This window comes from Berghia stephanieae, chromosome 3 (assembly GCF_034508935.2).
Source record: "Berghia stephanieae isolate SIO BIC M18660-M18661 chromosome 3, UCSD_Bste_1.3, whole genome shotgun sequence".
Taxonomy (NCBI): Eukaryota; Metazoa; Mollusca; class Gastropoda; order Nudibranchia; family Aeolidiidae; genus Berghia; species Berghia stephanieae.
Window position 1 is genome coordinate 92,464,832 of NC_088362.1, and position 14,090 is coordinate 92,478,921.

At 35.9% G+C, this 14,090-nt stretch overlaps 1 protein-coding gene across 4 annotated transcripts in view; it reads left to right on the plus strand.

The window, feature by feature from the left end:
* The first annotated feature begins 7,699 nt into the window (after positions 1-7,699).
* LOC144968841 (protein strawberry notch homolog 1-like) overlaps positions 7,700-14,090 on the plus strand; it is a 66,570-nt gene continuing 60,179 nt past the window's right edge. For 3 of the 4 annotated variants that reach the window (XM_078907581.1, XM_078907584.1, XM_078907585.1), the window contains exons 1-3: positions 7,700-7,790; positions 11,663-11,794; positions 12,674-13,126. In XM_078907581.1, coding sequence (XP_078763707.1) covers positions 7,785-7,790; positions 11,663-11,794; positions 12,674-13,126 — 591 coding nt within the window. In that variant the 5' untranslated portion in view covers positions 7,700-7,784. The remainder of the gene's footprint in view (positions 7,791-11,662; positions 11,795-12,673; positions 13,127-14,090) is intronic. The other variant, XM_078907583.1, reaches the window with a different exon arrangement.

The window sequence follows — 14,090 nt, forward strand, 5'->3', positions numbered from 1 at the left end:
TAATCAACTAGCACCGCCAACGGAAGTGCATAAAAACGGTGCGTTTTTGTACACCTCCAGTGGAGGTGCATAAAAACGGTGCGTTTCTGTACACCCCCAACGGAGGTGCATAAAAACGCCACCAAACATAATCGCCAGAGTACTGTAATGTAAGGTAAGTACTCGATCTCAGGATCGTCTTTCAACTCTACTCACGTCTGCTACTTCAGGTTTATTTTAGCAGTTGATTTTCTTACCACAACCTGTTTTCACACACGGACAACTGTATGTTGCTGTGTCACGGATCAGAGGCTATAGTGGCTTACACTTAATGTTGAGGCCACACAGAAAAATCAACAGGGGGATGTACCAAGTTACACAGACAACGTTGTTTACCAATCTGCCCTCATTAAATGATGGTGGGTACAATATCGAATGAAAATAGTTCTTTCCTCGCGAAATTGCGGGCTTCTTACTAGTAATATTAATAATAATAATAATGATGATGATGATGATGATGATGATGATGATGATGATGATGATGATGATGATGATAATAATAATAATAATAATAATAATAATAATAATAATAATAATAATAATAATAATACTGATGCTGATGATGATGATTATTATTATTATTATTATTATTATTATTATTATTATTATATTATATTATTATTATTATTATTATTATTATTATTATTATTATTATTATTATTATTATTATTATTATTATAATTATGATAATAATAATGATAGTAATGATAACAATAATACTAATAATTTGTATGGAGCATGGCCATAACATTGTTGTGCTCTATGCCCCACATAGTGACAAAAGTGAAAAGATACCCCTCCCCCCCCCCCTTCCCCCTTGCTAGTTGAGTCCTTGGAAAAACGGCTCTTTACTCACATTCTCTCATCGTACTCAGATGTAAAATGAGTACCTGGCCGTTAACTGTTTTCTTTCCCGTTATCTCGTCACAGCAATTCAGAACGAAGATGGAGAACCTGCCTTTCACGTTAGAAGATGGAAACGGTTAGGAATAATTGTGCTTTGATTTTTTTAATTTTGCGACAACAATAAAATATATTGTAGAAATTGCGATTTGATCCTTTTTTATTCGCGGGTGTAAATCGTTGACATTGCACTTTGTTTGGTAAAAAAGGACAAATGTTACGACTTTGGTGATAAAAAATGACTTAGGTGACAATTATTGTAACTTAAAAAATTATTATGAATAATTTATAACTCCCTTATATGTCATTTGTGGTATCAATTTTATTGTAATAGAGAGATAAGAACTTCCGATTTATTTTTTCTGATGCGAAATTATTACTTTGTATAAGAATAAGAATAATGGTTGGTAAATAAAAATGCTACCTTCTTTGATCTACCGCCATCGTCTTTATTCGTGTAGAATTGTGAGTAGAGCGTCCTCTCTAACCGGCTGGCCGAAACAAAGACTCGACTCGCCTTCCATGTATTACGCTATTGTTATGCAAAAAGTGTAACACCTTTTTGAGTAGGCTTAATAGCTAAAATCTAAAAGTAAAAAATATAGTTCTGAGGAATTTGAAAGTCACATTGCTGAAATCAGCTTGAAACTATAAGAACATTGGTTTTTATTTCAGAAAAATCGGTTGAAAACCAACTGTTTTACGAATAAATTTGATTTAAAAAATTGTTTTTCTTTATTTTAGCTTTTTAAAACAAATTTTATTTATCGGCCGATTTTCTTGATTTTTATATCATTGTTCACGCCTCGATGAGACGAACACGTTGATGTACTCGTTTGATTCAATGGAGTTTAAAACACAAATTTCGTTTTTAGATTGCGAATCCAGCCTTAGTTGAGCGTTGAGACAGTGACGTAAACATTACATACAACACCTCGTGGTCCACTTGGTGTTACATAACCACTCGCATTTATGAATGCTCTCAAAGATATGCAGCATCGTTACTACCGAGATCTCGTTCATGGCGTCGAGATGTGATGTAAGAAGGCTACATCCGGGTATCTTTTTTCTCCTTCTCGTCGATCGGCGCCTCGATGGTTACGATTTCGTTAAGACTCCAATAGGGTTTTAATAGCAGACTATGCTCTCTGTCAGTTCGTGTCATAGATAACACACACATTGTGTAATACAATTGAAATTTGACACGGGTTTTCGCAGCTTTCAAAATTCAAATATGACTTCTCACGAAATTCTCTCAGACTATAAACTTTTTGTGTATTTGTAAGCAGCGGCGTGGAGTATTGACGGCATCTGGTGGTGCCGTGATTAGAAGAAGAAAAAAATGTCTAAAACAGTGAACACGATTAAAAGGAGAGAGCACATGTTGAAAACTCTCTTTTTTTGGAAGGGTGGGTGGAGGGTCGATTGTTTCTACGAGTGGACAAAACTCACAAAAACAAATAATTCATGAAAACAAGCCACAACACTGAGATACAAGTCCCGTGTGAAAAGGTCTTTGTAATTATTCTTTATCCACCATTTAAAGGATTGGATTTGGTAGATAATGCAATCAATATGTGATAAATGTAAATCAAAAGAGAAAAGAAACCTATGACAGAAATTACTTACTTTTAGTACTTGTAAAGAAAATCTGCAAATCTTTTTATAATTTGTTTATTGAAATCTGGAATGGCATCTATTTCAGCTTTGTGAATTGACAGAATCATTAACGAATTTAACAGCTCCTGTTTCATTGAATTTCGCAAGAAATTTTTCACTCTTTTAAGGGTGCTAAAACAACGTTCAGGAGGTCAAGAAATACGATGGAAGTGGTTAAGGTCACTATAGCCTATAGATGTCCATGATTTGTCAGTATTTGTTGTATCTGTAAAAAGTAGACAATAAAAACAAAAGAAACGTTTTTTTTTTTCTAAACTAACTGTGAGCCATTCATGGATGTCATACCATGTCACCGAAAAAGAGCGTTTTCTAGATTTCCACACCTGTGTTAAATCAAAATCAGTTGGTTGGTGAGGAACTAGTCTTTTTATTTCTAATTTGCCATCTAGTATCAATCTCCCAAACGGTCGGTGAAGCAAAGACTCAACTCGATTCATTGCAATCCAATATTTAACAAAAACAAAACTTCAAAGTATATCTCAAATAATGGAAATCAGTGGAATACGATTAATGATTGCACAAATAAAAGGTAGATTTAGATCTTAAAGCATCACAAAGAAAAAATCACTCCACTTAAGTACTTAAGAAATCAAAAAGCACACCAAAGTATAACTGTTGACAATCTTCGCTTTCTTTTTCTGACTGACACAAATACACACGCACAAACACACACACATACACACACACATACACACACACACACACACACACACACAAATAGACACTGATACGCACGTAACCATCAACTCGACACTACAAGCAAGAAAAATGTTGGTAAATTCGTCCACAATGCTTCGTTGCAAAGAATTACTTTATTCAATAATCGTGAATAAGAGGTGGGGGGGGGGGGGGGGGGGGAATTTTGATATATCATATTTTTAAGCTTTATGTTGTTTTTCTTTGTTACTTACAAATAAACTTGACAATGATCAGTGTTTTTGACAGTTAATGTAATATTTTGGATGGACGAAGTTACCCTAATTATGAAGTAAATGGTGCAACATTGGCGCATCCCTCCAGTCCAACGGTGGAGCTCTCAGATCCTGGCACAAGTCGTCACTAATTCGCGCAGTGATGTCACCAACACACGAGTCGGCGCAGTGCGTGATTCGGAATCTTGAATAGAGTGGAGACTAAAAAGGCAGTATGTTGTTGGCGAGTTGGCGAAAGACAGTGGAGATAAAATTTCTGTTTTATTTTTAATTAAATTATGCTGTTAATGATTTTTAAAAGATTGGTGTGGTGCCTGGCACCATTCGATCCAATGGCCCCACGCCACTGTTTGTAAGATTAATTAAGCGGGAAGGACTGGTTTGTATTTTATTTATACACATACCATCAATGCACAAATACCATATTTGCCGACTTGACATTGAACACACATATACGGGAGGGGGCCCAAAGTTTTATGTCTCCATATTTCATTTTAGTCTCCACTACCAACACACACTAATGTATTTGTAACCTAAACGTTTATTTTGTCTCATTGATATAATTTAGTAATAACTACTCATAAAATTGTCTGGTTAAAAACAACATTTAGATAGTATGCGCTTGGCTAAAAATATCGCAACAGTGCCATCCGGAAGTATAACGGACCAACCCACAAAACCCTGGGTAACCATGAACTTTTATAGTCTGGATAATACAGTTAAGTGAGAGTTAATCATAAACGTGGATGGCAAAAAATAATGACAAAGACCTGAGTGACGTCAACTTCATTCTATCTATATTCAACACGCTCTATTGTTCAAATAGAAGGGGGAGGGAGGGGTGGGGGGAGGGGTTAATCTAATCGAAGGGAGGCATAGGGAATACAGGACTAGTAGTCTGTGAAGGGAGGGGGGTGCACTGGCCAAACGTCAATAGAAAGTTCGAAGATGACGTCACTCATGTCTTTGTTATTGTTTTTTGCCATCCGCGTTTATGAGTAATGTTCACTGAACTGTATTAACCTGACTATAAACGTTCATGGTTACACACAATTTTGTGTGTTGTTCCGTTATACTTCCGGATAGCAATGTTATGAGCTTCGAAGCCAAGCGCATACTATCCATAAATAGTTCGAAGATGACGTCACTCAGGTCTTTGTTATTGTTTTTTGCCATCCGCGTTTATGAGTAATGCTCACTGAACTGTATTAACCAGACTATAGACGTTCATGGATACACACAGTTTTGTGTGTTGTTCCGTTATACTTCCGGATGGCAATGTTATGAGCTTCTTAGCCAAGCGCTTACTGTCTATATTATTATTATTTTTTGGGGGCAACTATTTTTATGAGTAGTTCTCACTAAACAGTATTAATCAGACAAAAAACATTTAAGGTATTTTGTGTGTTGGTACGGAACACCCGGCTGGCATTGTTATGCGTTTTTATTAAGTAAACGCAATGCATCACCAGCCGGAAATAACGTACGTTAATACAGTTTAGTGAGAACTACTCATAAAATGGCTGGCTAAAAACAATAACAAAGACCTGAGTGACGTCAATTTCGTTCCACCAAAAGCTCGTTGTTTACAAAAATCAGAAGCTGGACGTTGACATCACTTAACTCAGTTTTTATTTTTCGACCACCAGTCGTCGCTCAATCAGACGATAAATTATTATGTTAAAGGTTTCCTGAGTTGGTACAACTGATCAGGTATGTAGGACTAGTGAGAATTTCACTTAAACGTACATCATCGATTGTTATTGATGCTGTGTACTTCGGTAATTTACTCACAACATTCCGCCAGCCGGATATAACATACTTACACACAAAACGGTGTGTAACCTTGACCGTTTATTCATGCTGTGTGTTTAGCCTAAAAGCTCACAAAAACCGACCAGCCGGATATAACGTACCAACACACAAAACTATATGTGTAAAATTGAACGTTTATAGTCTGATTGATACAGTTTAGTGAGAAATGACCATTAAGATGTCTGGCTAAAAAAGAATAACAAAGGCCTGAGGCACGTAAATTTCGTTCCAACAATAACGTTCTAATACACAAAACTATGTGTAACTTTAAACGTTTATCCGATAAATACAATTTAGTGAGAACTAATCCTAAAAATGGCTGGCTAAAAGCAAAATCAAAGAGCTGAGTGACGTCAATTTCGTTCTATACATATCTGTCTGAGCGAGCTTGAGGATGTGCCACAAACCCTATTTTTACTGGTTAACTCCAAACAAAAATTGGTTGACGTTACTTGCTTCAGTAACAAGCGATGATCACTCAGCTGAACTAAATTAATGCTATCAGTCTATCAGAAATTGTTATTCTCTTATGTGTATGGCAATGTAATATAGAGTGAAGTCTCCCCATATCGTTCACTAAGGACTTCTGTAGGGAAATCCCCCTGGTGTAGCGTTGTTGAAGACGACGAATGTTATGACCATATATAGAGACACCATCCCACTACATCATCGTATGTCGCTTATAGATAGTATGCGCTTGGCTAAGAATCTCATAACATTGCCATCCGGAAGTATAACGGACCAACACACAAAACTGTGTGTGTCCATGAACGTTTATAGACAGGTTAATACAGTTCAGTGAGCATAACTCATAAACGCGGATGGCAAAAAAAAATTTAAAAAAATGACAAAGACCTGAGTGACGTCAACTGCATACTATCTATAGCTGTACATCGCTTTAAGGTCACACAATACGATTCAATAGTCTGACGTCACGCCGCCTGGCAACGGCGGCCATCTTGGTTCTAACCAAAGAAAATCATTACGTTTTATTTTTCATGCTGGCTAGAACTTTTCATATGTCTTGTGATCAGAATGTGTAAAAGTCAAAACATGATCAAATGTATGTTTTTTTTCTCCTCTTGATACGCTTTATACTCGCCGGAGAAATATTTCATACGGGCGTCCGCCATTATTCCGATAGTTTAGAGCCAGTGTTACTAAGTTACCATGCGTCATAAGGAAGGAAGTGACGCTACGACTATTGAATCCTATTGACATGGAAAGACGCCCCCCCCCCTCCATATCCTACACTTTTTAAAAGGGCTCCTCAAGTCGTAAATTTTGCTTATTCAGTCCTCAAGACCCAATATTGAGTAATGCAGAGATGGCGGTGATGACACTATTCAAGAGATGAATATTATGGACGCTTCGGGTATGCTTTCATTTACATAAACACACATTACCATACACCGCTTTTCCCCTTTTTCGAGCTATTCAGACCCTACATATGACATTGAGAAATACAGAGATGGCGGCGATGACACTATTCAAGAGACGAGTATTATGAACGTTTCGGATGTGCCCTTCATCTACCATGATAGGGGCTATATTACCTTTCATCGCTTTTTCATTTTCCGAGCTGTTAAGACCCCATATATGATATTGAGCAATATAATGATGGCGGTCATGACATTACTACTACTACTACTACTACTACTACTACTACTACTACTACTACTACTACTACTACTACTACTATTACTACTACTACTACTACTTCTTCTACTACTACTACTACTACTACTACTACTACTACTACTACTACTACTACTACTACTACTACTACTACTACTACTACTTTTAACAAGTTACTTGGACCCATAAATCAAGGCCAAATACACAAATAAAATGTGATAATGGAAAGAGTAACTGTATTTAAAACTTTAGATGAATGGTGTTTGCGACATATGCAACAGTTATTTTCACAATTTTATTCTCGGTGTGCGGGCAATAAAAGTCTCTGAGCTGAGAGACCCACACGAGCTCGGTTTTTACCATATCTAGATATACATTCTATTACGTTCATGGTTTTTACGCTCACCTTTAAAAAAATATATTACTACCTCCTATTCAGCAATTTAACAGCTCCTCACACATTGACTTCTACCTCATTATCAAACAAAACAAATAAAGAAAAGAAAAAAACAAACAAACAAGAAAAACAAATACAAAATAAAAATTGTTGGCCAGTGACATAAGTAACTTGTCCCACTGCTCAACCATTGGGTCTTTTCACTCAACCTCAACCAATACGCGTTTTAATGTTTTCGACCAATCAACGTAAACCTATTTATTCTATCCGTGTCTGTGTTCCATTTCTGCGAAAATAACAATTGACTCATGGGTAAATTTAGCAAATGGCCGTCATACCATGCAATGTAACCGATCGAGCACAACACAACAAACATTGAAATGATGGTAAGCGTTTAATATCGACGTTTAAGCTTCATATTGGGGAAATCGAAGTCATTTGTCTATTTTTTTACATTTTGAATAATGAATAGTGTCCAGGATTATTTAAAAAGGAACCAAAAGTTTGACGTTCTTTTGATTCTCCAACTCCACTCCTTCGCCTTCACTCACACTCACACTTTGAACTTGGGATCTTGGATTTGTAGTCACCTTTGCCTGCCTCCTTGCCTGTTTATTTTCCCAGGGAAAGGGTCATTCTCCTATTGTCATTGTTGTTTCTATGGCTGGAGTGATTTTTGATTGAAATCAACTTTATAGTAGTATCACGAATTTATTTGCTCACGATATTTGATTAAGAGTTTTGTCATTGTGGCTGTGGTTGGGCATTGCCGTGGCTGTCATTTCATTTGTCAACAAAAAAATCTGGTCTGAATTTGCTCTACTTCTCTACCCTTCTTACTTCTTAATCTTAACTCTAATACTAATACTATGTCTTATGCAGTTGACTTCGATTTCAATATCGTGTTGTCATGAACGAGTTAGCAACACTGTAGACTGTAGACTGTACTGTACTGTATTATTGAAGTGTCAATTGCCAAGGAGTGAGTCCTTGGTAGTTGACGGTTCATCAATTGCCAAGGAGTCAAATTGGAACTCTTCAGCCGCATGTGGTGATTTCAGTCGGGCCTCAATCAGCTGCATGTTGTGATTTCAGTCGAGCCTCGATTTGCGCGCATACGAATCTCGAACCCCGTCACTTTCTTTTCTTCCATTCGCCATTCACTCATTCCTTGTCAATCGTTGTGGAAAGGATCAAGTCAACACTTGTTGGCATATAAAAAATTTTTTATGTCTTTTCACGAATTCCAAGATGAGTTAAAATAATATCAAACAAAATTTACTGTTGATTTCGGATTCAGCGGGGGGAAAAAACAGGACGACGAAGTGGTAAATCCCTGCCAAGATGTCCTAGATTAAAAAAGAAAAGTAAGATTTCCTTTATTTTAAAGGAAATATACTGCACATCGTCTTATTACGGAATAATTAACGTGTAAGATATTTGTGCAACAAGATCAATCCGTGGCATTAATAGTAAATAGTTGATGATCTACCAACTGGCAAGGTCCGTAACAAAAAGAGGAAATATAAGAGAGAGAGAGAGGGGGGGGGGGGGATGACAGAGAAATGCATACACAAATGAAAAAATGGCAGAGAGGGAAAAGAGAAAATGACAGAGAGTGTGTGTGTGTGATAGAGAAAAAAAAAGAGAAAATGACACAGAGAGAGAAAGAAGAGTAAAAGAGAGTATTAATTAATATTAATACATAACATCACTCTGTGGCAATGCATCACTTCGTGACACTAAAGGTACTCCGTGGCAGTTAAAAGTACACATGCGTAGTTGATGAACTGACACGGTCCTTGGCAATTGACGATTTGACAATTGTCAAGGTCCTTGGCAATTGACGCTACCTATTTAGTTACCTAACTGGCCTAACTATAGAAATGGAAAGTTTGATAATTATGTTTTTATCAATGCTATCATTAATTATTAGAAATGTATGACAGCTAAAGTCAAAGTGACCCCTAAATAGCATCTTGCCTGGAAAGTTTTGATCGAAATCGCGTGTCATAAAGTTGTCCACAGACCCTCTTTCTGTGAACGGTTATTGCCAGACACCTGTCTTTTCATGAAAGGATTTTACAATTTGAAGCTGATAGTAAGGAGTTTAACAAAAAATCTAAATGTAACTGACAAATTTAAAACCCATATATGAAAGAGCTAGCAACACTTACTTCAAAACAGTTTGAATTTTGTTTCTATCTTGATTAGAAATGTAGTTAAGTTATGGCAGTTCAAAGTCTGAAATTTCAGACATATTTTTTCCCCAAAATTACCATTGGAAAGTTGTGACCGAAATCGAGTGCTGTCCGTTTATAAAAAAATGGTTAAAACAGTAAAGATGGAGTTCTTATTACCAGATTGCACACCAAAATGTTCGTCTTATCGAGGACAATGCATTAACATTAATAAAGAGGAAGATACAAATTTTAAAAGAACACATTATTACATAATATGATGCTAATGTTAAATAATAAAAAAAGGTAGTGTCATATGCCAAGGACCTTGACAATTGTCAAATCATCAATTGCCAAGGACCGTGTCAGATCATCAACTATGCTTGTGTACTTTTTAACTGCCACGGAGTAACGTGAGTGTCACGAAGTGATGTATTGTCACTGAGTGATAATATTAATTAATACTCTTTCTCTTCTCTCCCTGTCATATTCTCCAGTGCTGATGGTTTTCCTCGGATCCGCAGACATCCGCGATTTTGGAGTCCAGAGGAGGAATTTCCTCCTTTTAAAAATTACATTTTCTTGAAACAATGTGCTAGCAATGAGAGTTGATGTGTGGTGGAACACACAGGTGCAGTTTCCCACTCTCCAGAAGTTAGCTAGAGTATCAATAATAGTCTAACATCTCAATTGCCCCAAAAGATGGGTTTAGTGCAGTAAAAATGGGGCTTAAAGGCAATCGTTCAACATTTTCCTACTTTTTCACTTTTTGTCACCATCAGCACTGATTCTCTTCTTTTTCATTGTCTCTCTTTGTAATTTTCTCTCTTCTCTCTCTGTGTGTCATTTTATCTCTTCTCTCTCACAATCTCTCTCTTCTCTCTCACAATCTTTCTCTTCTCTCTCTGTTTCACACACACACACACACAAACACTCATTGCTATTAATATTAATGCTCTTGTTTTCTCTTTTCTTTCTTTCTTCCATTTTCTTCTTTCTATCTCATTCATTCCCTCTTTTAGCCATGGACTGTGCCAGTTGGTAAATCATCAACTATTTACAATTAACTGCCACGGACTCTCATTTCCTCTCTCATACTCATTTTCTTTCTCTCCTTCATTTTCTCTTATCTCTCTCTCATTTCCTCTTTTGCCGTGGACCGTGCCAGTTGTTAAATCGTCAACACTTAACTGTCACAGAGTATGGAGTGATGGTGATACGTTAATAATAATAGATAGTTCTCTTATTTTGTCCTTCTCTATCTCCATCTCTGTTTCATTTACTAATTTTCTCTTTTTCCTCTCTCTCTCTCTCTCTCACTCTCTCTTGATGTTATGATTTTAACTAACTCATCTTGGAATTTGTGAAAAGACTTACAGAAATTAAAAAACAAATAGACCCTCACTCTGATATGCCAATATATGGTAAAGAAAATTCTTTCACCATTTCTAAGGACAATTTGTTTTCCTCATGCAAAGCATGGCAAAGATACAAAGCAGCCTTAGAGGAGAAGAGAAGAATAGTCAGTATAGCAATGATTGATAATAATAGAAAAATCTTGCATGATGAGCTTACAGAATTGAAAGGCAAGAGAATGAAGTTGGGATTGCTGGTTAAGAGTGCTGATGAAATGAGCTAGAAGGCTGTAGCAGAGAATGCGAAGACTGCGCATTTCTTGATTGTGAAGAGCAATACTTGAAAGAGATTCGGGAGAGAAGAAGCATGCATTGATCTCCATTGAGAAAATGGAGATAACGTTGAAGTCATTGTAATTTTTATAATTACAAAGAAGCTGCTCATTACTCTATATATTTTGATTCTTGACTGGTATGATTATTAATTTAAGGTTTGCCTTAATTTCTGCAGTTTTATGCCACTTTTTAGCCTCATAATGTGGTAGGATTGTTGAGCATTTGGCAGAATGTTTTGAGATATTGAGGTAGGACATTGGTTGACACCTGGTTTATAAATGCTATCTTTTTTATATTGTAACTATGCCATTTACTCATTGTGCTTGCATTTATTTCTGTTTTTGTGGTCTGGAGAATACATTATGTTCTTTTTTGCTTATTTTTCAGTCTGAAACAGCTTTTCCTGATTTGATTTCTGCTGCGCTCCAAGGAGCTGGCATATCTGGAGATGATCTTGCCTTTGATTTTGATGACAATGAAGATGAAACAGACCATCACATTCCAAATGGTGATCTAAATGTAAGTTGTTGTCAAATTTAATAATTATAACAAAAATTCTCATCAATTTTATTATGTATTGTATTTACCAATTGCTAACTGCTAAATTTGAGTATATTTGTTTTTTTTTTTATTTTTATCTGGACCAAAGGGTGCTCATATTGCATCGTTTTACACCATGAAGCTTATTTGGAGGAGTGTATGCCCCTTCATCTACCCAATTACCCTCCTCCTTTGAAACTATCTGATTTTGCTATATATGTAATGTGGATTGCCATCGATGCTGAATTTTTAGCGTAAAAAGGCATTGTGGTATCGAATTACCCTTGGCAACTTAATCGTTACTTAATCGTGCAGGGCTGTTATGACGCTTCCAAAATTCCACTTTTTTTTTCTTTGATTACATTTCTTGGTCCTTAAAAGTGATATTCGTAATATGGTTGTTTTGGTAGTATTAAATTTATTTATTTATTTTATTTATTTATTTATTTATTTTTCTCTCTATATTTCTGATAAATATAATTGGATTCTATATGTCATATAATTGAGCTTGGTACAATAAGATTAATAATTGTAAGAAATAATGTCCCAATTTTTAAAATTTAAAAGATAGTTTTAATCATTCTTGTACAATAGAAATGGTGAAATTGTGAGAGAAAAAATTGCGTTAGAGTTTGAGGGAACAATTAGGCAGGGGCCAGAAGTGGCGTCCATAACTTTTTTATTTCGTTTGTTGCTTTTATTGTGGATTTATAACTTGACATCTGTGAATACAAAAAAGTAAATTGTTTCAATTGTTCAAAGAAAAAGGAACTTTTATCTTCAGATAATTACACCAGGCAATTAGTACAAGGGTCTTTATCATTCACAGAATTCATTTTTACACTATCTAATTTTCAGGTTGAACATCACCTGACTTCTTCAGGTACACCCACATTTATGCTACCACATGACAATGAAACTCATATTCAAAACAATGGGCAGAACTTTTCCACTTTGCATAAGGCAAATATTTCTACTCTGCAAACCCAGCAACCTGCCACAACCTCGCTGATCCAGAGTAATAAAAATCTTATTACAGCACAAGTTATTCCCCCACCACATTTGAAAACTGTCCACCCTCCAGTTTTAAAAGCTCCAACTCAAACTGTACGAATGAGAGCTGTTGTCTCTCAACCCCCACGTGTCAGTGGTATCCCACAAGGAGTTCAGTCTTTCAGGATTATAAGATCATCAGTCCCTGCTACGAGACCGCAGGTGTCCACAACACAGGTTCAACAGCAAACAATGCGCAGTCAACCTATTCCTCGACATCTGGCTCAGTCAAGGTCTCAGGTACCGGCTAAATCTCAGGTACAGGTTTTATAAATGGAATTTATAAATAGCTCTTGAGAATTGCGAATTTAGAGTGGCAGGTCCTTTTTTACTTTCCCATATTGTTATTGTTATTTATTATTATTGTTGTTATTATTATTATTATTATTATTATTATTATTATTATTATTAGTGGTGATAGTCTTCCGCTGATCCAGGGAATCTGGGTTTTTTTGTATTTTCTCAGAAATTCTCCGCTGTTTTTGCTTTGTCAAAACTTTTCCCTGATATAAGCGTTCAGGCCACTAATTGGAAGATCCGTGGGAAAATTGTCATTGTGTCTTTGTCATATTTTGACACCTGTGCTCGGTTTCACGACTTTTGGTGACAATCCCTTTTTTATGACGTCAGGATGTCAAAAGTGGCACAAGACCAGTGGTCCTTGATGAGTTGATGGTCGAAAGGAAAGTGATGGGGCTAATGTCTTTTTTTTTTGTTGTTTTTGTTAGCTGTAGTACAGTTGTTTAACAATAGGTGCATTAGAAAAAATAATTACAACTTCCTTATACTTCTGATTAAAAAAGAAAAATCAATTCATCAACTATTCTAGCAGAGTAGTCTCTTTCTATCATATAAAATAAAAAATCAATATTCGCGACTTTTTGCTTTTTTAACACCAAAATGAGGCTTTATGGAATCTTATGTTATGATCTTGATATCAAGGATAGCGTCGAGTGAAGAAAAAAGGCAATACTTCTATCTTCATATTGTTATTAGATGCCTGATATAATATTATAATTAGTAAGGGTGATAAACTTAGTAAATTCTTTTTACATATATTTTACGATTTATTAAAGATTCTCAGGTATAAACTGCATTCCCAAATAACCACAAGGTTTCATTAACAAAGAAACTGCAGCCTGCTTAGTAAAGAAAATAAATATTTTCAGGCCTTTTGGTCAAAATAATCACATTATCTTTTGATGTAGGTGATATAAGTCTA